We start from the raw sequence: 25,154 nt of genomic DNA, 5'->3' as shown, positions 1-25,154 counted from the left end.
CTGGGTGAGCATGAGGCGCCAGCTTCTTTTTTTTATTTTTATTTTTATTTTTTATTTTTTTGGTTTTTCGAGACAGGGTTTCTCTGTGTAGCCTTGGCTGTCCTGGACTCACTTTGTAGACCAGGCTGGCCTCGAACTCACACCTCTGCCTCCCAAGTGCTGGGATTAAAGGCGTGCGCCACCACGCCCGGCGAGGCGCCAGCTTCTTAACCCCTATGAAGTCTGACTGCCAGAGGAGACGGTTGGTCACTGCGGTCCTCAGGATCCGCTATTGAGGAGTAGTATAACAAAGCGCTGATCCCCCGCTGGTTTCACTTTTCCTACTCGAGGCTGCATTTGCAGCCAGACGTGTATACCGCTCTCCTTCACCTGGCTCTGCGGCCCAGCCAGGACCCCCACCTGTGCCAGGGTGGAGTGGGTGTCTGCACCTGGCCAGAGGCAGACCGTAGATTCTGACCCTGACCAGGGGGGTTGAGGGAGGTGGCTGTCGCTTCTCTGGAGGGCACCTGGGAACTGACCTGTTGACACTTCTGGCCTCCCCAGCCCACCCCCAAAGTTGCTCTCCAGGAGTCTGGAGTCACCACTGTTCAGGAGGAAGGGTTGCAGGAGAAGAAAGAGCCTTAAGTTTGGCAGAATTAGTTGAGGGAGACAAGCCCGCAGCAGGGCTACGGCCGAGGGATATGGTTCTTTCGGGCCTATCAATATGTGACCATTCTTTTTGTTTTGTTTGGTTTGGTTTGGTTTTTCGAGACAGGGTTTCTCTGTGTAGACTTGGCTGTCCTAGACTTGCTTTGTAGACCAGGCTGGCCTCGAACTCACAGCGATCCACCTGTCTCTGCCTCACGAGTACTGGGATTAAAGGTGTGTGCCACCATACCCAGCCCTATGGATTTTTAAATTTTTTTTTTTTTGAGACAGGCTTTCTCTGTGTAGCCTTGGCTGTCCTGGACTCTCTTTGTAGTCCAGGCTGGCCTCGAACCCACAGTGATCCGCCTGCCTCTGCCTCCCAAGTGCTGGGATTAAAGGCGTGCGCCACCACACCCAGCTCATCTGAGCATTTTTTTTTTCATCTGACCATTCTTACAAAGGTGGGTGAGCAAGGATCTCCTTGTAAGTCAGGGTATGTGGAAGATACTGAAAGACCTATTTTTGCTGTATTTTGAACTTAAAAAATGTATTACATTTAAGTGTGTGTGTGGTGTGTAGGTCAGAGGACAAGCTGTGGGAACCAGGTCTGTCTTTCCACTATGTAGGTCCAGAGATTAAACTCCAGTTGCCAGGCTGGCAGCAAGCACCGTTACCCACTGAGCCATCTCGCAGGCCTCTGAAACTTTTGCACTTGGGCGTCAATCTTTACCCGGCTTCTCATTTCCATCGCTGGGCACTGTAGCTCCTCAAACCAGGGTCTCAGAGGACACCCAGGGACGAAGAACGAGAGCTGTGACCAGGAGAGCTCCGGTGTCTCGGGGTTTCTGGGCCTGAGATCAGAGGGGCCTAAGACCCCTGAGACAGCTGGGGGCTCAGGTCTTATTATTAGCAGGAATGGGGCAGCGTGAAGGCAACTCACGGGACACTCTCTCTCTCTCTCTCTCTCTCTCTCTCTCTCTCTCTCTCTCTCTCTCTCTCTCTCTCTCTGTGTGTGTCTGTCTCTGCCTCTCTCTCTCTCTCTCTCTCTCTCTCTCTGTGTGTGTCTGTCTCTGCCTCTCTGTCTCTCTCTCTGTCTCTCTGTCTCTCTGTCTCTCTGTCTCTCAGCTAGGATTTCGTAATTCTGGCCCTTAGGTCACACCGAGTGTTTAGCGGGTTTGTCAGAAGAGCACACACGTCTCCGCCTGGGTCACCCAGTCCTTAGGGATCTCACTTCCCGCTCTTTGCCGGGTTTCCAGATTCCACCCAGGCGGTGCAGTTGCGCTCTGCTGGTAGTGCAAACGCACCAGCACGCAAGTCGGGCGAGGGAGGTGGTCCCCTGGGCTTAGGGAAACCTTGGGGAAACCTTGGGGCGCACAACTTTTCCGGTTTGGGCAAGTGACGCATGCGCAGGCCTGGCGGGAGGCGGGGGCCGGGGCCGGGCTGGCGGGGGGCGGGGACGGGGCGGGGGCCGGGCTGGCGGGGGGCGGGGCGGGGGCGGGCTGGCGGGGCGGGGCCGGGCGGGGGGGCGGGGAGGTCCGGGCGGTGGGCCGGTCCGGGCGGGGGGCGGGGCGGGGCACGCAGTCCGGCAAGGAGCGGGTGGGACTGTGTGGGAGCGGAGTTTTACGTGGGCGCGCGAGCGGCGCGGGGCCGCGGGGCCGCGGGGGCGCGCGAGCGGCCCTGCTGCTGGTTGGCGGGACTGCTGGCCCCCGCTGAAATGGTTCCTCCTCCTCCCCCTCAGCCCCGGTTGCTTCTGGTAGCTCTGGTGGGGCTCCTGAGTCTTTGCGAGGTAAGGGTATCGGCTCCGGGTAAGGCCTTGGCCAGGGGACCTCAAAAAGCGCTTTGCCACAACTTTGTCCTGGAAGGAGTGGCGCGCGCGCGGGGATTCCGAGGCCCCTCCATTCGTCTGCGCCCCATCTCCTGCAACCGAAAGGGCGGGGCCCTCGCAGAGGCCAAAGCCCAGCTCCTCGACTTGGACCCACAGGTGGTGGCTGAGCCGGCGGAGGAGGCAGGAACCCGTTGTCCCGAAGGCCTGTGGCCTCTGCCTCCACAGGTAGGAACCCTGGAGGGCCGAGGACGAGAGGGGTACGAACGGCCTCTCTGCACCCTCGGTGGTCGCCCTCTTGGGACATCTGTTGGTTTCTCCAGCGTCTTCGTCTCAGCCCAGGGCGTGGGGCTAGTTGTTTCCTTCTCCACACCCAACACGAAGCCTCCAGCCGTTCTCTTCTTTCCCCATGTGTAGGTGTTACCAAGAGTGACTTACACACAGGTGAGACAAGGGCAGGTAAGTATCTTGGTATCCCTCCCTGGAGGCAGCGTGTTCCTCGTAGGTTGCTTCTGTCTTGGCTCGCTCTCAGCTCCATCCGTTCCGACTTTGTGCAGGACAGGTGACAGTGAGGCTAGCTGCATGGGAAGGAACTTACAGGTGCACCTCTGACCATAGCAAAACCAACTCCATCCCGATGCTGGGTGTGGCTTAGAGGCCTCTTGTTTTTCTAGGCTCTGATTTTCTGCAAGAGGTGGCGTTCTGTCCCTTTGGCTTTGACAAGTGAACATATAGTATGTAACGGCCCTTTGGATCACAAAACACTGTATCAAGTTAGGAGTGTGTGCCTTATGGTATAATTAACTGAATTCAACTTTCATGAATGCTTCTCTCTCTCTCTCTTTTTAAAAAGTTTTACTTATTTATTATTATATATTACAGTGCTCTGCCTGCATGACAGAAGAGTGTGTCAGATCACATTACAGATAGTTGTGAGCCACCATGTGGTTGCTGGGAATTGAACTCTGGACCTCTGGAAGAACAGCCAGAGCCATCCCTCCAGTCTGCTTCTCTCTTAAAAAATGTTTAGAGGGGTCGGAGAGATGGCTCAGGGGTTAAGATCACTGACTGCTCTTCCAGAGGTCCTGAGTTCAATTCCCAGCAACCACATGGTGGCTCACAACCATCTGTAATGTGATCTGATGCCCTCTTGGGCCTGCAGGTATATACAAAGATAGAATAGTCATATACATAAAATAAATAAAATTTTAAAAATTGTTTAGGTTTATTTTATGGGTATGAATTTTGCCTGCGTGCTTATTTGTTGGTTATTTGAGACAGCGTTTCTCTGTATAGCCCTGGCTGTCTTGGAACTCTGTAGACCAGCCTACAAAGGTACACTTGTCTCTGCCTCCTCAGTGCTGGATTTAAAGGCGTGCACCAGCACCTGGTGCCTGTGTGCTTGTGTGTTCAGAAGGGGGTGTCAGAGCCCCTGGAACTGGAGTTAGAGGTGGTTGTGAGTTGTCATGTGGATGCTGGGAACTGAATCCAAATCTTCTGTAAGGGCAGCAAATGCTCCTAACCACTGGGCTGTCTCTCCACCCCGCTTTAAATACACACACACACACACACACACACACACTACTATTAATACTAAATGAGGGAGGGAATAGTGAGAGAGAGAGATCGATCTGCCTGCCTGCCTGTCCCTCCTCCCGAGTGCTGGGATTAAAGGCATGCACTACCACCACTCTTTGATACATGGTCTCAGGATATAGGTAGCTCAGGCTGGCCTCAAACTTGCTATGTAGCCAAGGATGATTTGAGCTCCTGACCCTCCTGCTTCCACCATGTGACTACAGCCCACCTGCCATGGCTGGAGCCCCCTGCCTGCCTGGAGCCCCCTGCCTGCCTGACCCTCCTGCCTCCACCATCTGACTACAGCCCCCCTGCTGTGGCTGGAGCCCCCTATCTTGTCAGGACTTGAATTATCTTCACCTGATTTCTTACTCTATCTCCACTCTGCTGGGCCCTCAGCACACACGTGAGTCCCAGCTCATTTCCTCCAGGAGACCTACCTTCTTTTCTCTGGTTTATTTTCTACACCTGGCCTATCAGGGTCTGAAACACGGAACATACTCTGCAGCTAATCTATCTCCAGCCACCTTCAAAGCTTGGTGCGGGAGTCATAGCACCTGCTACTCCCAAAATTTGCCTGCCTTCTATCCCATCCTCTCACAGCTATGTAAGCCAGCTGGGCTTGGTGGCACAGGCTTTTATAATCCCAGATACTTGGGAGGCCGAGGCAGGAGGATTAAAACTGAACTCAAGGCGTAGACAACTTTGTGAGACACTTTTCAGATTTAAGGGGCGGGAAAGTGAAAAGACAGTGGAGGATATAGTTTGCTGGTGGAGCATTTTGTGTGGGTTCAAATCCTTAGAGCCTGCAACCCCGTCCCACCTACATACACGCACGCACGCACGCACGCACGCACGCACGCACGCACGCACGCACGCGCGCGCGCATGCACAGGTACATACATGCAGAGGTGCGCGCACACACGCATGCACAGGTGCACACACACACGCACGCGCACACAGGTACATACATGCAGAGGTGCGCGCACACACGCGCGCACACACACACACACACACACACACACACACACGTTTGAGTTGTACCAGTTCTTTACATCCCTGAATTTGTCTCCATCTACCCCTAGGAGGGTCTTATAGCCTAAGCAGGGCTGGTATTCACTGTGTCCCCTGGGCTGGCCTCAAGCTTGTGATCTTCTGACATCATTCTCCAGATGGCTGGGATCACAGGTGTGCACCATCACACCCACTGGCTGGGATTACAGGTGTGCACCATCACACCCACATTCCCCTGAGGGTCTCATGCATTTCTCAGGGTCCAGGTGTTCGCTTTCCGTATCTTTCATAGCATCTAGCACAGGTCAGCTCAACTAGTAACGGCTGATGAAATGTTCCATGCCGAGACTGCACATTCGCGTTGAGTGTGTGGATACTCCTGGGACGGTGCTTGGGTTGGATCAGTACATGGAGGGCTTGGCCATCATCTGAGGGACAGGTTCCAGATGTGGAACTCGTAGAGCCATTGTTGTACATCCGGAGAAACACAGCTAAAGACTGTTCACTGAGGGCTGGAGAGATGGCTTAGAGGTTAAGAGCACTGTCTGCTCCTCCAAGAGGTCCTGAGTTCAATTCCCAGCAACCACATGGTGGCTCACAACCATCTATAATCTGGTGCCCTCTTCTGGTGTGCAGGCACAGAACATTGTATATATAATAAATAAATAAATCTTAAAAAAAAAAAAAAGACTGTTCATTGAGGGTCAGTCATGTAGATCAGTGGTAAGAGGGCCCTGGTATTACCCCCAGCGCCATGGGTGGGGGCGTGGGGGCGTGCTCTGAAGCTAACAGGGTTACCTAGCCATGCTCTCCTGCCCAGGGGCTCATCTGTGAGGGCTGGCACTTGGCGAGGAGAGGTGAGTTAGAAAGGAGAGCGCACTAGTACACGGGGCCCTTTGCCTTTCCCGGGAGTGGAAGGGCACCTTCTGATAACCCCTTTATCCTGGAGCCTCGGCTAGAAGGGATGGATTCTCTGCGAGCTGGGCCTGGCTTGACATCTCTGCTTTTCCTCCAGGTTGAGGGCATCACCTTCTTCTACCACCCCTGTGCCCACCCCTGGCTGAAGCTCCAGCTTGCTCTCTTGGCTCATGTGTATGTGGCTAAACCCGTACTCATTCCTGACTCTAATCTCACGTGGGACCGGGTAAGTGGTTAGTGAAAGGTGGTGTGCCAAAAGAAAAAAGTCGGACACAGTGGGCCACGCCTTTAATCCCAGCACTCAGGGAGGCAGAGGGAGGCGGATCGCTGTGAGTTCGAGGCCAGCCTGGTCTACAAAGTGAGTCCAGGACAGTCAGGGCTATTACACAGAGAAACACTGTCTCGAATCCCCCCCCCCCCCCCAAAGCCAGGCATAATGGCAGAGGCAGGCAGGCAGATGTCTGTGAGTTCCAGAACAGCCAGAGCTACATAGCTCTGTCTTACACCCCACCCCCACCCCAAAGGTGGTGTGCTGCAGAAGGGTGCAGCCCCATGGGCAAAGAAAGGACGACTGGGGTGGGCGGGGCTCCTTGTCTTAGCTCTCAGCTACCTTCTTTCATAGCCCTTGGTGCTGACAGCATGGGGGGCCACACTGGAGCTGGCATGGATAGAGCCAGCCTGGGTTGCCCACTGGCTGAGGAGGCGGCGAAGGCGGAAGCAGAGAAAGAGTGTGTGGCTTCTCTCTGACGCTCTTTCTGGACCCACTTCCATGATGCTAGCCTCCAGCAGAGGGAAGCTGTGTGGGCGACGCTGTGTACAGGTGAGGGATGCTGGGCCCAGGCTTGGTGTTGAGTGTCGGGCTGGCAGGGCAGGGCAGGGCAGGGGCTGATCTCTCTTCTCTCCTCCCTAGGCCCCGCCTCTGGCCTTCGCTCTGAGGAGCTGGCGGCCTCCTGGTGTAGAGGTGACATCTGAAGGGCCCAAGAGGCCCTCTCTGAGTGTTGTCAAGAGAAGGGGACTCCGGGCTGCCCTTGGTCTCCAATCCACCCCCTCAGCCCTGAGGGTTTCTTTGGCTTCTTCACAGAGCCTGAAGGCCGAGCAGCCGACTCTGGGAACCTCATCTGTGGCCCCTGTCTCCTTCGTGTCTGGGGGACCTGGAGGCAATGGTAGGTCCAGGACAGAGGCTCAGATGCCTAGTGGGCGAGGCAGCCCAGGAGGATGTGCCTGCCCTGGCCAGGTTTCCCCCGCTCCTCAAGCCGCAGTGCCTCCCCCTCCCCGGGTAGTCCGAGGGCCCACTCCACGCACTGAAGAGGCCGCCTGGGCTGCCATGGCCCTGACTTTCCTGCTGGTCCTGCTCACCCTGGCCACCCTCTGCACCCGATTGCATCGGAACTTCCGCAGGAGCGAGAGTATCTACTGGGGGCCCACGGCAGACAGCCAGGACACGGTGGCCGGTGAGAAGACCCCCATCCCCACCCCGTGCCAGGTGCGCCCAGAGTTCCTTGCCCTTGACCTTTCGCTCTCCCACAGCTGTGCTGAAACGGAGGCTGCCCTTGCCCTCGCGCCGGATCAAGAGGTCGCGGCGACGGCCCCTGCTTCCGCCCACAGCGGACAGCGGCCCTGACTCAGAGAGCTCGGACTGAGCGGCTCCGCCCCTCTGCGCCCGCTGCCACGTGGGCTGTGCGCGGGCGCCCCCTGGCCGCAGGCGGAGAGGCCCTGGAGGCTTCATTTGGTTTCTTGGAGAGTATCCTTTTAGGCTCCCTGATGCAAAATTCCTGTTTCTAATTAAATTATTTTGGTATAATTTGGAGTTGAGCTAGTGTATCTTGCCCTCAGTCACACTCCCTTCAGGTCGCCGCCCCTTGGGGATGTTAAAGAGTGGAGCTGGCCCCAGCATCACAGGGCTGTTAGGATGACATCAGGCCTAATGAAACGGCTGTGAAGCTAAGCTTGCTCACCTGCTTACAGGCCTCCCAGGCCCAACACACACTCCTGTCTGCCCGCACCCCCAATCTCTGTAGCCCAGGACAGCTTTAAACTTGTGATCCTGCCTCAGCCTCCCAAGGACTGTGGATGTGGAGTGTGACGTGGTAAGTGGCAAGCATGACTACCCAAACCAAGAGCTGTGCTAGGCTCGGCCCCACCTCCAACCTCTAGACATCAGAAGTGGCACATGGTCACTTATTTATTTTTGATACAAATGTACATGACACACGTCTTGACAGCCACCCACCGCCACAGGTAGGGCTGGGCCACCCAGGGAAGGTGGTTGCGAATAGCTGGTGGGTGCCGTCAGTGCCTTGCCAGCCAGACCCCCAGGCCTCCAGGGGGTGGGTCACTGTAGGTGCAGGTAGTGATGTAGTAGGTGCTGGCCTTGCAGAGGCTAGGGGGAGGGGCTCAGTTCCACAGCCACCAGCTGAGTTGGGGACCCTGGGGAGCCAGCCCCAGGCTCAGGTGCATCGTCCTCTGCCTGGCCAGCACACTTCCCACAGGGGATGGGAGGAGATGGAGGGAAGTGGTTTTCCTCTGAAGTCTATCGGGTAGGGTACAGGTAGGGGCAGCAACTGGACCACAGCTGGTGACCCTGGCAGTCCCCCTGGTCCCAGATGGGGGAGAGGGAAGCTGACTTGCAGTGCTGGTTCCACTACTCTGGTCCCCTTGCCCCTCAAAGCTCTGGGTGGGCCAGGCAGGTCTCTGGAACGGCACTGCCGCTCACAAACTCAGTCGCAGGCACGCAGGGACACTCAGTTACCACAAAGTTAAAATGAAGGGGTAGGGGAGAGGAGACTTTCCAGTGTTTGCTGCTGGGGACCCTGGCACACAAGTTGGGGCCTGTGCTCTAGGCAGGGGCCATTTGGCATGAAAGAGCAGCAAGGGGGGGGGGCTGATGGCTACAGGGCAGAGACACCCAGAGATAATGTACAAAGGAGGGGGATGCCCCTGCTCAGCCCCCCTAGGGCTAAACTGGCTCGTAGGGATGGGGTGCAGTAGGCGCAGCTGCCCCATTTGGAGTGTCCCTGGCCCTCCCTTTGCTGAGGGTGCCCTGGAGGGCAGGGTGAGGGGCTGGGGAGGGGTTCCTTGAGGCTCCTGCACATCAGCAGGGCAGGGGATGCTATGTACAGGGGGAGGGGCATGGAATGTGGGGGACAGAGGCCTGGCACCTCACATTCCCGTCCTTGGGGCTAGAAGGGGGTGGGCACCAGGGCACCTGGATGCCAGAGGAGAATGACGGCACTAAGGGCACTTGTGCCAGTGGCTCTATTGGGGGTGGGTTAGTGTCTGGAGTGGCCCAGCTCCCATGGCCAGTGAGGTCCCAGGGTGTGGGTAAGGGCAGGGAAAGTGGTCACTGTTTCTTCTCTCGGGTGGTGATGGTGACCAGCTGCTTGGCAGCCTTGGCGATGTCATAGGCGCACTGGATCACCTGCTGAGTCAGCAGCTGGAAGTCCACTGGGGCTCCAGGCTCTGGAGGCACTGTCTTCCGGCATTCGCTCTGCAGCCGGTAGGCGCTGGCGTTGAGCAGCCGCAGTGAACTGCGCACAGGCTCTAGGGCTGGCCTCTGCGGGCAGGCATGGGCGAGGAGGGGCTGAGGCCTGGACTTCCAGCCAGGCTTCCAACTGTGGCTCAGGGGGCTCACCTCCACCCGTGCTGCCGTGGGGCTCACCTGTATCGCCCTGCCCCCCAGCCCTCCCACCCTGCTGCTCTGTGGCCCCTGTACCTTTGGGAAGAGAGAGGCCATCTCAGTCACAGCCAAATGGATCTTTTCTGAGCAGGGCACAAAGCTGTCATGTTTGAACTCCTGGGCTGCCCGCAGCAGTTCCTGAATGTTCTTGGTGACCTGCTCTGTCTTTAGGATGACATCCTCAGTGCTGGGGAGCCCAGGGTCTAGGTCTCCATCCAGGCTCTCCAGCTCAGGGTGCAGCTCCTCCTCCTTGCCCAGCTCGAGGAATCGCTTTCCTTCAAGCCTAAGCCCGCGTGGGCAGAGAAAAGAACCACTCTAGCCACTGATGGCTGGCCTGCGCCTGCACGGCCGCGTCCTCACCACCTCCCCCTCCAGGTGCCGGCAGGACTGCGGAGGGACCCACAGGTGTCTCACCCAAGCAGAGGATCCCCACTTTGCGTGTTCTCATAGTCACTGTCTGCCCCACTGCCGTGGCGTGAAAGCTTGCTCTGGAGGATGTAGGGAAGGGTGGTGGGTGAGCACACATCCCTGGACCTGCACAGCCCACACACTGTCCCTGGGCACCGGGATGGAAATTACCGCATGGCGACTTCCTTCTTGGGAGCATGACAGCAGCGGGGAGGAGGGAGTGAAGGGCACAGAGGAGGCAGACACCCCCTTCCGGATCTGAAAGCCAGGGTGGGGCAGAGTCAGTCTCCACCTGCAGTCCAGCATCTGTCCCAGGGCAGCTTGACAGCTACTGGGGCTGTTGACTCACGGGTGCAGGGTTCACCCTCCTCCCCCAGGTCCTGCTTACCCGGTAAAGGCCAGCAGGGACATGCACCGAGTAGATGGCATCATCTTCCAGCTCCTGTGGGAGGCAGCAGTGTCAGAGAAGCCGTACCTTGGCAGGACCCTCACCTCCCCACCCGGGCCCACAGGCTGCTCACAGGGCTGTGGAAAGGCTGGAGCCGTGTGGCGAGTTCGTCCCCAGGTGTGCCTCCGAAGGGCTTCAGGGCAGAGCCTGGCTCATACATGGAGAAGGCCTGGCGGTCCCTGCGGTGGGTGCTTCCGCCGGGGCCCATGGGCGTGTGTTCTGCCCGTTCGCTGGGAAGTGAGGGTGCAGGTGCTGGCCCTGGCTGCTGCCGGAGCTGCAGGTTCTCTGCCTGCAGCTTGTGGATCTGAGTGTACACAACGGTGTCCAACTCTGGGTCAAGGCAGTTGCCACCTTCGCGAAGGGTGACCCAACTCCCAGAGTCTTGGCTGTTTGCCACCCCCCCACCCCCCAGCCACAGCGCTCACCTCCCTCTGCAGCCTCCGGAGCTCGTCACTCAGGCTGCTGTTGACCTTCATGAGCTGCTGCACTTTGGCCTCCGACGTGGCCAGCGCCTTCTTCAGCTCCAGGTACTCCTGCAGCGTCACAGCCCCGTCTGACAGGTCTGAGGAGTCCATGCTCTGCAGAGACAGAAGCCAGGCTATCTCAGGGCCGGGGGCTGACCAGCTCCTTTGATCTCAAGACCCTGGGCTATGTATAGCATGGAGCTGGGTCTAAAAAGGCCAGAAGTAACAGGAGAACGTGGGAGGGAGCAGCAGGGACAGTATTCAGACCCTGGCACGATTGTTCCGCGTGGCGCCTGCGCTGGGCAAGGGCTCCTGGTCTGTGTCTTCGTCAGAAGCCACACTATCATAGTCATGCTGGTCGTCCAGGTCACTTTGGCTCCGTGCAGACAGCTCGAGGTTTTCTAAAGACACAAGATGTGTCACCCGGGGCTTGCTCAGCCACACGCACTATTTATCAAGATCCCAGGCAGGGATGACAGCAGGGCCCGGAACGCGCCTTGGCCTGCCCCTGCTCTCCCACCTGTGGGGCTGCTCAGGCTCTTGCCCTGCTGCCTCCGCTTGGCCTCACTGAGAATGTCGATGATCAAGGTGGCAAACTCTCGGGCATTAAAACGGGCCAACTTCTGCCGTCCCTGCGAGGCAGAAAGAGCAAGGCCAGTGTGAGGGGCCACTTCTGGTTGGCCCACAGGGGCTGGAACAGAGCAGCAAAGCAGGACCCTGCCATCCCATCCCGTGCTGGTGGGCAGTGCGCAGCCCAGGGCAGCACCATCTGGCTGGTGGGCAGTGCGCAGCCCAGGGCAGCAGAGGCTTAAGGCAGGAGGACGCTGAAACACCCACCAGTGCTACAGAGTAGCCACATCCACTCCCACTCAGACCCCCGAGGGAGGGAGGCCTCAGGAGAGCTGGCCTGGGTGCCACCCGCCTCTGACTAAGGAAGGGCAGGGCTCCCAGAAAAAGAGGGGAAAAAAAGATAGCCAGGCCTCCTGTCTATCCCCCTCACCTGATTCCGAGTGGCTGAGTATTCAGGGTTGACAGGCAGGAAGGGCACAGCACTGCGCTCTGTCACCAGGGTGCTGTGGTTTTGGGTAGCCAGCCACACTGTGGGGGAGGGGCAGGAAGCAGATCACCCATTGTGACTGGGCCCTCAGAGAAGAGGTGACAAGCACTGAGCAGAGGCCCCTCACCAGCTACCCGCCCTCCCTATTCCTACTGTGCCAGTGCGGCAGGAAGCAGGGGTCTCCACGAACACAAAGCTGCTGGGCCAGGCCCAGTGAGGCCCGCCTACTGGCGAACCAAACAAGGCAGGGCCCATCGGGCCAAACCCGGGCCAAACCCGGAGTTTGGGTTGGAATCTGGCTGTGGCCAGGAAGGAGTGATGCGGGCTGGGGGTGGGGGTGAGGGAGGAGCAGGGCTGGGGACACAGCCAAAGTGGGAGGCAGCCAGAGCAAGCTGAGCCCCAGGGCCTGTGGGGCAGGGAGGCAGCTGCCCAGCGGGCCCCACTCCGAGCACCGCCGCCCCCCCCTGCCCGCGCTCCGCCCCCCCTGGCCGCCCCCCCTCCCCGCGCTCCGCCCGCCCGGGCCGCCCCCCCTCCCCGCGCTCCGCCCCCCTCCCCGCGCTCCGCCCCCCCCCCCCCGGCCGTCCCCCCTCCCCGCGCTCCCTGAGGGACTGCTCTCCTCCACTCACCAGCATCGTTCTCCCTTCGATCCACCTCATCGTACACATCCATGGCGAGTTCTTCAAAAAGCCGGTTGCTGAGCTAGAGGGGGAGAGGGGGACCCAAGGTCAGTGAGGATGTGTATGAGACGGACACGCCTCATGGCCCCTGTGTCGCCCAGCCTGTCTTAGAACTGAGGGAAGGATGAGGATTTATATGCAAGGAAGGAAAGGGGGCCAGGCCATTTCGTCCTCTCGGAGATGAGGCCCTTGGAGGGCAGAGCCAGCATTAAAGACAAGGGCACGGGGAGGCGATGGGTGGGAGGAGCTGGCAAGGCTGGGGAGGGCAGCTCTAAGGAGTCCTAGCTTGTCGAGGCAGACTCACTGCTTGCAGCTTCTTCTTGGCAGCTTTGGCCAATTCAGATAGATCCAGGCTGTGGACAAAGGGAGATGGAGAGGCCAGCGTGAGAGACTGTCTGGCCCCTTCCAGTTGCCTCCCAAGCATGCAGGGAGCTCAGGGAGATGAGACCCTGAGGCCTCGCACCAAGCCTCCCCCACCCAAGCCTCACAGCCTGGCAGCCGGCAGGTGCGGGTACCTCTGAGACATGCACTTTTGCCGAGATCTAATCCAGGAAGGCAGCAAAGGGAAGAACAGGACAGAGCAGCAATTACCCAGGAGCAGGCGGCACACGCCTTCACACGTCACACTCAGACACATCTCCACACACGCACACCCAACGCTGAGCATGCACGGAGCCTGTCTCCCAGCTGGCTCCTCGGTCCACTGTCAGCTACGCGGAGTCACCCAAGGTCTCCCTCTTCCTCAGCTCCTAGCCGCACCTCCCAGTTCTGCCCTTGGTTCCTCTGCTCTCGGCTTTTAGAAATCTATTTCTACATGTAGGCTTGCCTCTAAAATCCCTTTCTCATCCAGTGGCCAGAGTGCTAACTTCTTGGCTATATCTCTGCCTTAGAACAGCTCAAGCACACTTCTTCACAATGTGCCCTTTAAAAAATGTGCCAAGTGCTGTATATTGTATTAAATTATTCTCAATATTCCCCAAAGAGTAAGCATTCTGGGGTGAGATGACCAAGGCTGGTTACCAGCCAGGTAGCAGTACACTGCCACACATCCCGCAGAGCCACGCCCGGAACTCCACCATCAGGATGGCCACGCTCTCGCGGAGGTTCCCCACACGGCTCGCTCGCCCTGGCTCTTGCTAGTCGTATCCCCTCACATTATGCTGTGGTACACAAGATGCCACGTTCCCACCTCCGCACCCCAGCCTCTCTCGCTGCTGTCCCACCTGTTTAGCCGCAGCTCAGGGCAGGGTGATGCCTGCGTGATCTTGTGTCCTTACAGCAGTTGCTTGCTCTCAGAAGGTGCTAAGTTAAACCACTGAGTCTACATCCCCATGTCTGTGTGTCTGTGTGTTGAGTATAGATACAGGTGCGCACGCACAGGCACACACACTACCAGGCAGACCAGACTAGAGAAGCGATTTGAGTCTTGGGGTCTTAGAACAAGGGGGGTCTGGGTTTAGGAATCTGAGCTGCACAGCCTGACTGTATAGGCTGTGCTGGAAAACCTCTCCTAAGACCAGAGGGCACTGCCTGGCATGAACCTGTAGTCCTCTGAGGACCACTAGGTGGCGCCAACTGTAAAAGGAGACAGTGGCTGAGGGTATCCTCCACTGCCTGGGTGTCTTGGGGCCTCTGAGATCAGAGGCAGAAATTCACCATTACTCCCCTGGCTGGGATTCCTGTCCACTTGGGAGCATACTGGAGGCCTGGCCAGTGGGTCCTAAAGCCAGCCACTTCCCTATAGCTATCTTCTCCCTGCAGAGGGAAGCCTTCATCAAAGGCCACACAGCAGGTCTGAACACAATGTCCAACCAATCAGGCCTTTCCTTGAACCTAAACCCTCCAGATACTTAACAGTCACAGGCTCCCGTGCACTGGTGTGTGTTGACCTGACATTTCTTACCTGCCTTGGGATTTACAGTAAATGGGGACTAAGCTATGACTTCCCAGTTGCTTGTCACTGCGGGTCCAGGGTGGGATGCCAGGGCTCTGAGTCAAGCGGCCTTGACATCTAATAGCTGGAAAGGGGCATCAGGTGGGCACTCACCTGTCCGCCATCTGTGGGATGATGTAATGCCCATTCTTGTGATCTGAACAAAAATAAAAATGCCAAGTCACTGATGCCAGGTGGCGCTAGCATCCAGGAACCCACCTCACTACACTTGGAAGTGTCGGAGGAAATGGAGGAGGGCAGGGTACCCTCTGGAAGCTGGCTGAAGTCAGGCCCACCCCCACTCCTTGGCCCCAACATACTTGCAGCAACCCAAAGCCTGCAGCAGTTTCGCGGGAGCCAGTTGCCTAGCAACACAGTTCCCCAGCTGGCTCTGTCACTATGGCACCTGCTGCTGGGTGTGTCTGGGTCCCACCTGCCTGGCCTAGTCAGGGCCAGCTCATTCTCTGCTCACCAGGCTTGCGTCCACAGAGGTAGAAGGCCAACCGGTCAGTGAGCTCATACTGGCACTCAACTAGCCTTTCTGCCAGTTCATGGTGCCCCGCCTGCCTGTGGGGAGGGGACATGGCTCAGCCCTACGGCAGCAGTCCACTCCCTCCACCTGTCTCACTCACGAGCTGATGCTCACCTGGCATAGTCGATAGGCGTGCGGCCATTGACATCAGGGGAGCCGGGGTCAGCCCCATACACTACCAGCAGCTCAGCCTGCAGTGTCTGCCCTGCCTTGGCAGCTACATGTAGAGGTGTAGTGCCCTTTTCTGGGTGAAAGAAGTTGGCCTGGGCACCCAGGGAAAGCAGGCGCAGACACGTCTCCAAGTTGCCTGTTCGCACACTCGAGTGCAGTTGCTGCAAGGTGCAGGGTGTGCAGTAAGCGGGCGAGCACTAGACACGTGTGTGCCCAGGGAACCTCCCCCCACACACCTGGCTGCTCCTGGCGCTCCTATCAGCTCCAAGGGGCCACGCCAAAACTGGGCCATGTCAGGCAGGCCACAGGGCTTCCCACTAGAGGACAATGCCAGTTAACAACAGCTGCTGCCAGTCACTGCCTGCATTGCTCAAGGTAGGGCCTGCTATCACTTTCCTCTTTTCCTAGTGAGGAAATGAAGGCTCTCAACAGCTAGGCAAGGGCCCCAGCTTTCTGGGCTTCAAGTGGCGGATGGAGGCCTCTGTGTCCACGCGGGAGTGGGGCATCTTAGGCACCTGCAGTGTGGCAGAGCCTCAGGGTATCTGCACTTAACTGTTTTCCCTGGCCCTCAGGCTGCCTCAGGGTGTCATGGCTGTGGACAGAGGGGCCCCTCACACCTTGCTGAGGTCTTTGGCGGTGACCCCATCGTCATCACGGCAGGGAAGCTTGTGCACGAACGCCAGCATCTGGTACTTTGCCCTGATGAACTCTGACTTGATGGGGCTGCGTGGACACACGGGAGGCAATGGGAGCAGAGCTTAGGCCCGGTCCTGGAGCGCACGGCTGCCCACCACCCCTGCAGCCCCACTCACTGGACTTTGTCTTGTGGGTTGGCTTTGCGCCGGCCACTCTGCACTTGTGCAGGGTCCAGCAGGGAGTGCTCCCAGATGGAGTTGGCCCCGTTGCTGGCAAGCGTGTGAACCATCTGTGGGGACGAGACGCCAAGCAAGAGAGTGCCCACTGCATGCTGGGCACTGGGGGAGATACTCCCAGAGTGCCTGCTGCAGCTGGAAACACTGCTAAGGGCCCTACTACGTTGCTGGTATGGCTGGCTTCTTATCCACTCTGGCCACCCAACGTTATGTCCTGTTTAGCACTTTATGGTGGCTTACCTTGGTGGGTTTGCCAAGGTTTAGAGTTTTAGCAACTTGTTCAATACACTGTTCAAGATTAGAGTCCAAGCTAATGAGTAGACACCACAGGGAAAGGGCTCGGTGGACAGACTCAGGGCCATATACTGTTTAGATGGCTGCTGGCCCTGGGTGCTGCAGATCATGAGCGGGGGGTGGGGGGGGGGACCTCTGAGTACTGACTAGCTCTCTGTCCTACCTGTAGCAGCGTTGGAGGCCAGGCACTGTGACGAAGATGCTTGACAATGGAGATGTGGCGTCCCAGGCTCCGGTGCACACTGCAGCACTCGTCACAGACCAGCACACCTCTGCTGATAGAAGCCCAGCCAGGGTCTGGGGGAGCAGAGTAGGGGAGTCAGCTGGAGCCAGAGGAGAGGCACCCGCCCTGGCCTGGCACGCTCACTCGGTCAGCCTCCCCGGGAGCCTGGATAACTTGGCCTCTCCTCTGAGGCCTTGCACTTTGGGAATGTATGGTCACCAGGGCTCCTCGGTGGGTACAGCTTCCTAGCTCACAGCCTCTCCTCAGGGATGAAGACTGCCCTGAGCCATTACACAGGGAGGCAGGACCTGACGCCGTGTCCTCCACAGTCCTGAGCATGGTCCTTTTGGACCCTGCCTGACACACAGGTTCCTACCCATACTCTGACTCAAGTTAGAAGGCCTCAGCCTCATGACACCATCCCTACAGGTTACAGGCTGAATACTATTTACTGGCCAAGCACTTCCCGATGATTCCTTTCCCAAGTGCTATCTTGCTCTACAGATGTGGATTAAGTGGCTCGGGGAGGTCAAAGGGCTTGCTCAAGGTCACACAGCTAATAAGAACTGCCGGGATGTGGAGCAGGGCACTTCCATGTCAGAGACCAGGCCAAGCCTAATGTGCTGCCCCCTGCCCCTGCAACCTCAGGACCAGTCTAGCCGTTCTCTAGTCCTGGGGGAGAAATGAACCTGGGGAACAGGAATGGGGCTGATGGTAGCAGCTCCTGAGTCATCATGGGTAATAGAGATGCCACCACCCCAAGCCCCTCTGGAGAAGGGGAGGAGACAACTGAACACAGCTCAGGCTACAGAAAGGAAAGGTCATGGGGGAGAAAGCGGCCATTGTGTGCTGTCCAGCGTGGGGGCAGGGAGCTGCTCTCCCAGGACACTGCTCTGCCCAGGCCCCCACCCAGGCTCAGGAAGCCTTGTCCTGGGGGGGGGGGGTGTGGGGGGGCTGGCTCTCTGCCTTGTTAGAACTCAGGATACTTAGCAGTTGGGACGCCTAGGGACAGGCCTGGGACGAAGGTAATCAGAAGGCAATTCTAGGGCCCTTGGAGCCCTGTCTCCATCAAAGTTCCCAGAAGCATGGCTGAGTCAGGGGCGAAGCTCTGCCCAGGCTGGGGGTGTCCCCCAGTACAGTGTGGAAACAGGAAGGGAAAGCTGTCTTTGGATCCAGGCTTCTTTCGGGACATAACAAAAGAAGGCAATTGGGGGGGTGGGGGGTGGGAGGGCTAAGTGACCACCTAGGGGCTGGTTTTAAGAACTGAGAAAGGGACCAGCCGTCTCTGCCTAGAGGGAGCACCCTAGAGTACTTTTGTGTTGGTTTTACCTAAACAATGAGAACTGCACACACACCCCCAGGCATGGAAAACTCCCTCCCCCCACTCCCAAACACCACTAGGTCAGGGGGTCTGTCTGCCAGTCACCTCCTGTAGCCCAGGCAGGAAGCGGGAAATGATGCAGCCTAAATTCCTCTTGTTGAAGAGGTAGGGTTTCCTGTGAGTGGGGGAGACGCCCAGGCCAGGATCAGAAACAGGCAGCCCTGAGGCCTCCACCCCAGGCATGTGGCCCTGTGGAGAAGCGAGGCCTACAGGAACCAGCTCCACATCCAGTGGTCCCAAGCCTCAAGCTCTAAGGCTTTTGTGGCACCTTTTTCCTGTCCAAGCAGGGTCCTCCTTTCTTCTGCTGTGACCTTAAACAGGGAGGGTGGGCGGGGGGCACTGCTGGTCTGGGCCACACTGGTGCAAGCTCACGAAGTCTACCCTAGCAATTCTACCTGCTCTCCAGGTCCAATTGACCTCGGCCAGGCCAAGCCAGAGCTCCAAACCCCACCTCCACCATCTCTGCAGCGGGTGGGGAAGGGTTTCTAAGAAGCTCCTTGCAACCTTGGGCAGAAGGGTGGAAATGTGTGGCTGTGGGCCTTCCTCTAGCTGCTCCACAGGTAGGTGAGGGCTTAGTATGTGTGGCCAGGAACCAGAAGAGGCGTGGGGAGAGGGTAAGTGGTGCCAACCATAGGAAGGCCTTTAAAGCAAAGTCACGCCACCTCCAAAAGCCACAGGGTCTGTATACAAATTCCAGCTCCAGGCTTCTCTGGCGCCAAGCTAAAGGCCAAGCCTTTGGAAGATGAGTGGGAAAACCTGCTATGCTGAAAGCAGGCAAGAGGAATCCAAGGGGATAGAGGTCAAAGCGGCAATTACTGTTGGGGGTGTGGTCAGAGGTGGAAGCTGTGGAAAGCTATGGAAATGTTCTATACATTGAGCAGGGCAGTGGCCATGTAACCCACAGAACAGCCGGGCGTGGTGGCGCACGCCTTTAATCCCAGCACTCGGGGAGGCAGAGGAAGATGGATCTCTGTGTTTGAGGCCAGCCTATACAGTGAGACCCTGCTTCAAAAAAAAAAAAAAAATTACAGGACACTCTGGACAAGCTGGCTGTACTTAAATTATACCCCAATAAAAGAAGCAAAAGCCGGGGCTGGAGAGATGGCTCAGAGGTTAAGAACACTGCTCTTCCCAAGGACCTGAGTTCAATTCCCAGCAACCACATGGTGGCTCACAACCATCTATAATGAGATCTGGCGCCTTCTGCTGGTGTGCAGGTGTACATGCAAGAAGAATAAATGATGCATACAGTGATAAATAAATGAATCTTAAAAAAAAAAAAGAAGAAGCCGGGCGTAGTTTAATCCCAGCACTTGGGAGGCAGAGGCAGGCGGATTGCTGTGAGTTCGAGGCCAGCCTGGTCTACAAAGTGAGGTGAGTCCAGGACAGCCAAGGCTACACAGAGAAACCCTGTCTCGAAAAACCAAATTAAATAAATAAATTAAAAAAAAAAAAAGAAAAAAAAGAAGCAAAAGACAGCCGGGCAGTGATGGTGCGCCCTTTAATCCCAGCACTCAGGAGGCAGAGGCAGGTGGATCTCTGTGAGTCTGAGGCCAGCCTGGTCCACAGAGTAGGTAGGTTTCAGGACAGCCAGAATGATACAGAGAAACCCTATCTTGACACTCCCCCGCCTCACCCAAAGTAGCAAAAGACTACCATTTGTCCTACCCTTGTAAGAAGACAAATGTGAGCCGGGCATGGGGGCGCACACCTTTAATCCCAGCACTTGAGAGGCAGGCAAATTGCTGAGTTTGAGGTCAGTCTGGCCTACAAAGTGAGTCCAGGACAGTCAAAGTAACACAGAGAAACCCTGTCTTGAAGCACGCGTGCGCGCACGCGCACACCCACACACCCACCCACACACCAAACGTATCTGTACGTTGCCCTGCAACAAACTCTGCATCTGATGGTCATTTCTGGTCACCTAGTGGCCAGGTATCTGGAGGTCTTTAGTCTACAAGTATAAGCTGATGTAAAGGCCATGGGCTGAGGAGTGACCACTTGAGAGCCAGGTCAGAGTTTTTGGGACCAAGGCAATGGGGCGGAGTGGGGAGAGGCAAAGAAAAGCCAGCCGCCCTCTCCTGGGGTCCCAAGGCAGGCTGGGGCACAGTGCCTGGTAAGGTGGCACACGCTGCCACGTTGTGTCCGGATGCCTTGCAACTTATTCACACCCGTCTCTGAGCAGAGGCTGCATCTCACCTCTTGCCTCACTCACCCTCCAAGTTAATCAACTACAAAAGGACCATGGCCCCACCCCATGATCTCACTGCGGAGCCCTGAGCCCTGCCTGGCCTGGAGATCTGCCTGCCTCTGCCTCTAAAGTGCTGAGTTTAAAGGCAGCGGTTGCCCCGCGCCACCATACCCAGCCAACAGCAGCTGTATCACGCTCACTCTATGACGTTGGGCTGGAGATACACTGGGATATGAGTATATGGGCTGTATTGTACATACATGTATCATACATAGAGAGATGACATATATGGCATAGGAGAATGCTGGGCACCCTTGTGCTCTCTTTCTCTCTCTCTTTTTTAAAAAATATTTTATTTAATTTATGTGTGCTGGTGTGAAGGTGTCAGATCTTGGAGTCAAAGACAGTTGTGAGCTGCCATGCAGGTGCTGGGAATTGAACCCGGGTCCTTTGGAAGAGCAGGCAGTGCTCTTAACCACTGAGCCATCTCTCCAGCCCCCCTGTGTTCTCTTGTGTCAGATGTTATAGGCCCAGATCTAGATGCCACTGTCTGCCAGGGCCAGTGTGGCGTAGGGGAGCCCTGACAGACACGACACGTGTACCTGGGGAGTGGATGCCGGTGCGTCACTGCACACTGGGGCTAAGGTATAGTGACACCATCGATGTTCTCCCCATCTGCTTAGTGGTTTGCGTTCTGGATGGGAGGGCAGAGTCCTTGGGTAGGCCTGCCCCTGTCACGTGAGGACGGGGGCTATGAGCTCAGCAGCCTGACATCTAACACACCCTGTTCCTCCCAGCACCCAGGGTGTCCCGACGCTCCGGCCAGCCGGTGGCAGACAACACAGAGGAGAAGGCCTTTGCTGATGCTATCTTCCAGGCCTCTGCTCCAGACCCAGCAGTACAGGCTGGGAAATGGGAGGGACCTCAAAATCCACTTCTATCCCACCTTCTTTGCTTTATACTTGCAGAAACTGAGCTCCGGAGTGAGCAAAGCATCACAGAGTAAGCTGGAAATAAAGATCCCGGGCTCCCCTGATGGAACCTGCTAGGTCCCCCAGGCTCCTCCCACAGAAGTGAAGAGCAGCCGGGAGAGACACACAGTTCTTCCATTCCAGGCCAAGCTATGGCCAGGGGAAGGGAGTCATCGCTTCCAGCTAACTAGGGAGGAGGACATCCATCTGTAAATGGACCCTCCAAAACATGACATACCCTAAGGTCGTCTCTGGCCAGTTACCTACATGCTCACAGCCCTGCCAGCTAGCCACAACTCCTGTTTTTGTTTGTTTTTTTTTCCGAGACAGGGTTTCTCTGTGTAACAGCCCTGGCTGTCCTGGAACTCACTCTGCAGACCAGGCTGGCCTCGAACTCACAGAGATCCACCAGCCTCTGCCTCCTGAGTGCTGGAATTAAAGGGGTGCGTGTGCCACCACCGCCCAGCAGATCTTTGGGATTTCTAAGGGGTGACTGCAAAGTTATATGCCCACAAATCAGCACTCCACACTCTCACCTCATCACAGCCACAGTCCCCCACGGGGTTCCTAAGACCCGGCGCCTGTGTGCAGGGGCAGCTTCTTTTATAGAGGATGGGCAGGGGCCAGAGCTTCCTTCCTCCGGCCAGCTGCTGAGTCCCATCACTGGTTGTGTCCTCCCACGTAAGGGACAGCCTGGTGAGAGTGCTGCCGCCCTCCCTTCACTTCCTCAGCAAGTCGGGGGGCCTTCACACCAGCCCAGACCGAACTCTGCTGGCCAGGAGGGAGGAAGCAGTGTGTAAATCCAGCCAGCCCAGTCAGCTGGACTAGGGGAGCCTAGACACCCCGTTCCACTTTCTCCTATCCGACGGGTTAAAGTAAAGACGAGGAGGATCCGTGTCTAGACTGAAGCAATACCTAGCACACCTTCTCAAACAGGCCTACCCGGAACAGGAAAAGCTGAGTCTAGCTGTTCCCAGACACCAGCAGGCCTGGAGATGCTTCCGGGGAAGATGCCCGTGCTTATACTGTTCCTCAACACCGAGCCCCACAAGGAGCCCCAGGCTTGGGAATCGGGGTGGGGTGGGGGGAGGCTGGGCGTCCTAGAGTAGCCACCCCGGTCGGGTGCTGCCGAGGAACCCCGTAACCCAGGCCCCTTGCCCTCCACCGCTCCGGCGGGCACGCGGACCATGTGAGCAGCAGGTGCAAGACGCGGGGGTGGCAGGGATGACACAAACCATACCAGCGCCCACCTCCCACAGCCTGCCGGCCTCCGCCACGGCCCTCCTACCACAACCAGGCTGGCGCTTCCGTCTGGATGCCGAGATGGAGGTGGGAGGCGGTTCCCTCCCGTCCACCGGCTCCAACGCACAGCGCCCCCCCACCCCCACCCCGCAGCCGGCCCTCCCGCCAAGGACGCCGCTCCGCAGTGGCCCCCGCCCCGCCCTCCGGCCCCGCACGGCGCTCCCGCCAGGCCCCGGCGCCCGCCCGGCGGCGGCCTGCGGCGCGGTCCCGCCCCCGGCCCGGTCCCGCCGCTTACCCGGGGCGCTGCAGTCCGCACACACCTCCGCTCGCGGCCCCTTCCGGGACATCCTCAGCGGCGACGCGGCCGCAGCCCTCTGGGCCAGCGTGGGGGGCGCGGGCGGCGGGCCCGGGCGGCAGCGGCGGCGGCGGCGGCCCTGCGGCCCGGCCCGGCTCCCGCAAGGCCCCGGCGAGGCTCCGCGCGCGCGGCCAACCGTCCGCCCCCGGGGCTGGCCCGGAACCCGCCGTGCCCGCCCGCCCGCTCGCCCTCGGGCGCCCTCCGCCCCGCGCCGCCCCGCCGCCGCTCGCCGCTCTCCCCGCCCCCTGCGCGGCCCGGGCCGCTCCTGCAGGAAGCAGCGCAGGCCCTGCCCACCGGGGGAGGGGCGGCCCGCACCCCGCCCCGCCGCTCCGCACCGCTCGGTGGCCGCGCCTCTCGGAGAAAGGAAGCCTGCGCGCGGGCCGGAGTGGACGGGGGGCTCTTAAAGGAGCCGCGGCCCGCACCAGCTTGCTCTGCAACCGAGACACACGCAAGCACTTTGACCTTCACTTTCCGACTGGGGGGTGGGGGGTGGGGAGGGAGTGGTCTAGGGGACGTTGGGTCCGGGACCGAGAGACGGATGTGGTGGGGACAGGGCGGGCAGGAAGCATCCCCCAGGCAAAGTGCTCCCGGCGGTCAGAGGCTGGGTTGGGGTGAGGTGTGTGTTCTAGTCCCCTCTGCGTTCACGTCAGTGTCCAGGTGGGTCTGTGGCCACATCCCCCGCGGTGTACACACGCTACCACAATATGGACGGCCACGTAAGTGTCCGAGAGGTCACTCAAGTGTGACTACCTGCCTGTGGGGACTATAAATACATCATCCTTGTTTCAAACAGGAAAGCAAAGGATCCAGGTGGTTACTGAGAGTGACCACTGTGTTGTGTGCACCAGCACTAACTTGCTCTGTTCTGTGTGCGTCAACGGTGTATCCAGAGCATATGCTTATAAACACAGGGGCCAATTATTGTAAAGACCTTTTTTCTTGGACTTCTCATGAAGACGGGAGAGGGGTGGGGGAGGGGACAAGGAGCTGAAGTGCATGCTGCACGTGGGTGCACCCCACACTGAGCATGCTCCCCCCCTATACACGTGTGACCCGTTTGCGCCCAGCCCCCATCCCTACAGCAGCAAAAGGGCTGTCAGAGCTGTCAGCTCATGGAGAGGGCAGAGTTGGGGGGTGAGGGTGGGGGGCTCGCAGGGCACAGGGCAGGTCAGTGGTGACATAGTTAAGAAAGAGTTCTCTTAGGTGTCAGGGATTCCTGCTCAGTAATAGAACGGGGGATTTGGGGGAGTCCTTGGATAGGGGGTGCCTGAGTGGGTCGGTTTCTCCAAGCAGTGCCAGAGCAGCAGTGACTTGTGGGTGGGCAGGCTCTTTTCGTAGGGGGAGACAAGTAATGCTTATGAGTCACACCACCTAAAATACACGCAAAGTTCCATCGCTTTTTGCTGCGGCCCAGATTGACAAGTTTGTTGAAATTGCGATCCACAGGATATATTTATAATCTCACCTTTAAAAAAAAAAATCTTGCAGACATCCCCTCCCCCCTACAGCCAGCAGCTCAGCAGGTGGGGCTTGTGATGCCACCTCAGGGTGCAATCGTACCAAAGAGTCGGTAAGCTTGGCGGTCTCAGCATCATCGGAGGTGGGAAGCAGCCTTGGCAGATGAAACTGGGCGCGCAGCCCAGGAGCAGTGGCCGCCCGTTCACCCCGGATCGACCCCCAGCTATGGAATTTCATTTATTAAATGTCGAGGCGGCTGCTGGCAGCCCCGTCGCTTGGCGGCCTTTGTTTCTTTGCTGTGTGGGCGCGTCTCGAGCACGTGGCAGCCAGGGCGCTCAGGGAAAGCGACCTGGGTTTAGTGACGGTAGCCGGCCATCTGGCAAAAGGGGAATCTATCTACCCAAAGAATAGTTCCTCCAATTGCATGCCGGCTTCTCTCCCTTCTTGGGCTACAGAGTTGTTCAGGGGAAGAACGATTCACGGCCCCCCGCCCCCCCAGCCCCGGCCGCACCATCTCCCTATTGGCTCAGGGACTGCCTGGGATTGGCCCTGCGCTGATTTTTACACTGTCGAAACTTTGTTCCAGAGGGCCCCCAACCTCAACACAGCAAGCGTCTGTGCTTGAAGATGGGGGTAGAAGGGTTTCTGGGTTCCCCCCGAAGGAGATGTCACCATCCCAGGAAACAGCACAGCTCAAGTGGAGTCACACACAAGGCTCTGAAAACGATTTAATGAGGAACCGTACAAGCGTTCTCATGGTCTGGTCTAAACGCCCCTCTTTAACTCTAGCCCCCTCCTCTGCACGGGCTGCAATCACGACACTCTGCTGACCCCTGGCGGTG

General features: G+C 58.0%; 2 protein-coding genes and 1 long non-coding RNA gene across 9 annotated transcripts; 2 read left to right on the top strand and 1 right to left on the bottom strand.

Moving 5' to 3' along the window:
* Window positions 1–2,200: 2,200 nt before the first annotated feature.
* TP53I13 (tumor protein p53 inducible protein 13) lies at window positions 2,201–7,760 on the top strand. 6 transcript variants are annotated; one of them, XM_084802829.1, is made up of 7 exons: window positions 2,201–2,413; window positions 2,609–2,677; window positions 2,867–2,893; window positions 6,057–6,185; window positions 6,582–6,779; window positions 6,870–7,410; window positions 7,487–7,760. In XM_084802829.1, the coding sequence occupies exons 1-7, from the start codon at window positions 2,342–2,344 to the stop codon at window positions 7,597–7,599; spliced, it is 1,149 nt and encodes a 382-aa protein (XP_084658955.1). In that variant the 5' UTR covers window positions 2,201–2,341; the 3' UTR covers window positions 7,600–7,760. The 6 variants fall into 6 exon arrangements, with proteins under 6 accessions (XP_084658955.1, XP_084658954.1, XP_084658957.1 ...); XM_084802828.1 differs by having other exon boundaries at window positions 2,867–2,908; XM_084802831.1 differs by lacking the exon at window positions 2,609–2,677 and having other exon boundaries at window positions 2,867–2,908.
* Window positions 7,761–8,128: 368 nt separating this feature from the next.
* GIT1 (GIT ArfGAP 1) lies at window positions 8,129–23,024 on the bottom strand. 2 transcript variants are annotated; one of them, XM_084802786.1, is made up of 20 exons: window positions 22,795–23,024; window positions 16,655–16,788; window positions 16,138–16,250; window positions 15,943–16,048; window positions 15,269–15,486; window positions 15,095–15,189; window positions 14,737–14,779; window positions 13,205–13,231; window positions 12,994–13,042; window positions 12,639–12,711; window positions 11,956–12,053; window positions 11,476–11,587; window positions 11,223–11,356; window positions 10,917–11,069; window positions 10,565–10,795; window positions 10,432–10,485; window positions 10,215–10,301; window positions 10,050–10,123; window positions 9,672–9,918; window positions 8,129–9,512 (listed from the first exon to the last, which is right to left on the bottom strand). In XM_084802786.1, exons 1-20 carry the CDS (start codon window positions 22,844–22,846, stop codon window positions 9,300–9,302), a joined length of 2,313 nt encoding a protein of 770 aa, XP_084658912.1. In that variant the 5' UTR covers window positions 22,847–23,024; the 3' UTR covers window positions 8,129–9,299. The 2 variants fall into 2 exon arrangements, with proteins under 2 accessions (XP_084658912.1, XP_084658913.1); XM_084802787.1 differs by lacking the exon at window positions 13,205–13,231 and having other exon boundaries at window positions 22,795–23,022.
* A 345-nt stretch (window positions 23,025–23,369) lies between these two features.
* LOC311609648 lies at window positions 23,370–24,592 on the top strand. The gene is made up of 2 exons (XR_014783459.1): window positions 23,370–23,570; window positions 24,343–24,592. It is a non-coding gene; the product is annotated as an uncharacterized lncRNA (long non-coding RNA).
* Window positions 24,593–25,154: the final 562 nt, after the last annotated feature.

The sequence above is a fragment of the Acomys minous genome (assembly GCF_964271855.1).
Source record: "Acomys minous genome assembly, chromosome: 12".
NCBI classification, from domain to species: domain Eukaryota; kingdom Metazoa; phylum Chordata; class Mammalia; order Rodentia; family Muridae; genus Acomys; species Acomys minous.
The sequence above is the reverse complement of the archived record's forward strand: the minus strand, read 5'-3'. Positions and strand labels throughout refer to the sequence as shown.

Excerpts from the sequence above, each read along its gene's own strand:
- TP53I13 (XM_084802828.1), top strand. The coding sequence starts at position 2,342 with ATGGTTCCTCCTCCTCCCCCTCAGCCCCGGTTGCTTCTGGTAGCTCTG. Across the intron at positions 6,186-6,581 it reads CTAATCTCACGTGGGACCGG|CCCTTGGTGCTGACAGCATG; the intron begins GTAAGTGGTTAG and ends CTTCTTTCATAG. Across the intron at positions 6,780-6,869 it reads GTGGGCGACGCTGTGTACAG|GCCCCGCCTCTGGCCTTCGC; the intron begins GTGAGGGATGCT and ends TCTCCTCCCTAG.
- GIT1 (XM_084802786.1), bottom strand. The coding sequence starts at position 22,846 with ATGTCCCGGAAGGGGCCGCGAGCGGAGGTGTGTGCGGACTGCAGCGCC. Across the intron at positions 14,780-15,094 it reads CCTCTGTGGACGCAAGCCTG|ATCACAAGAATGGGCATTAC; the intron begins GTGAGCAGAGAA and ends ATTTTTGTTCAG. Across the intron at positions 12,712-12,993 it reads CCAAGAAGAAGCTGCAAGCA|CTCAGCAACCGGCTTTTTGA; the intron begins GTGAGTCTGCCT and ends CTCCCCCTCTAG.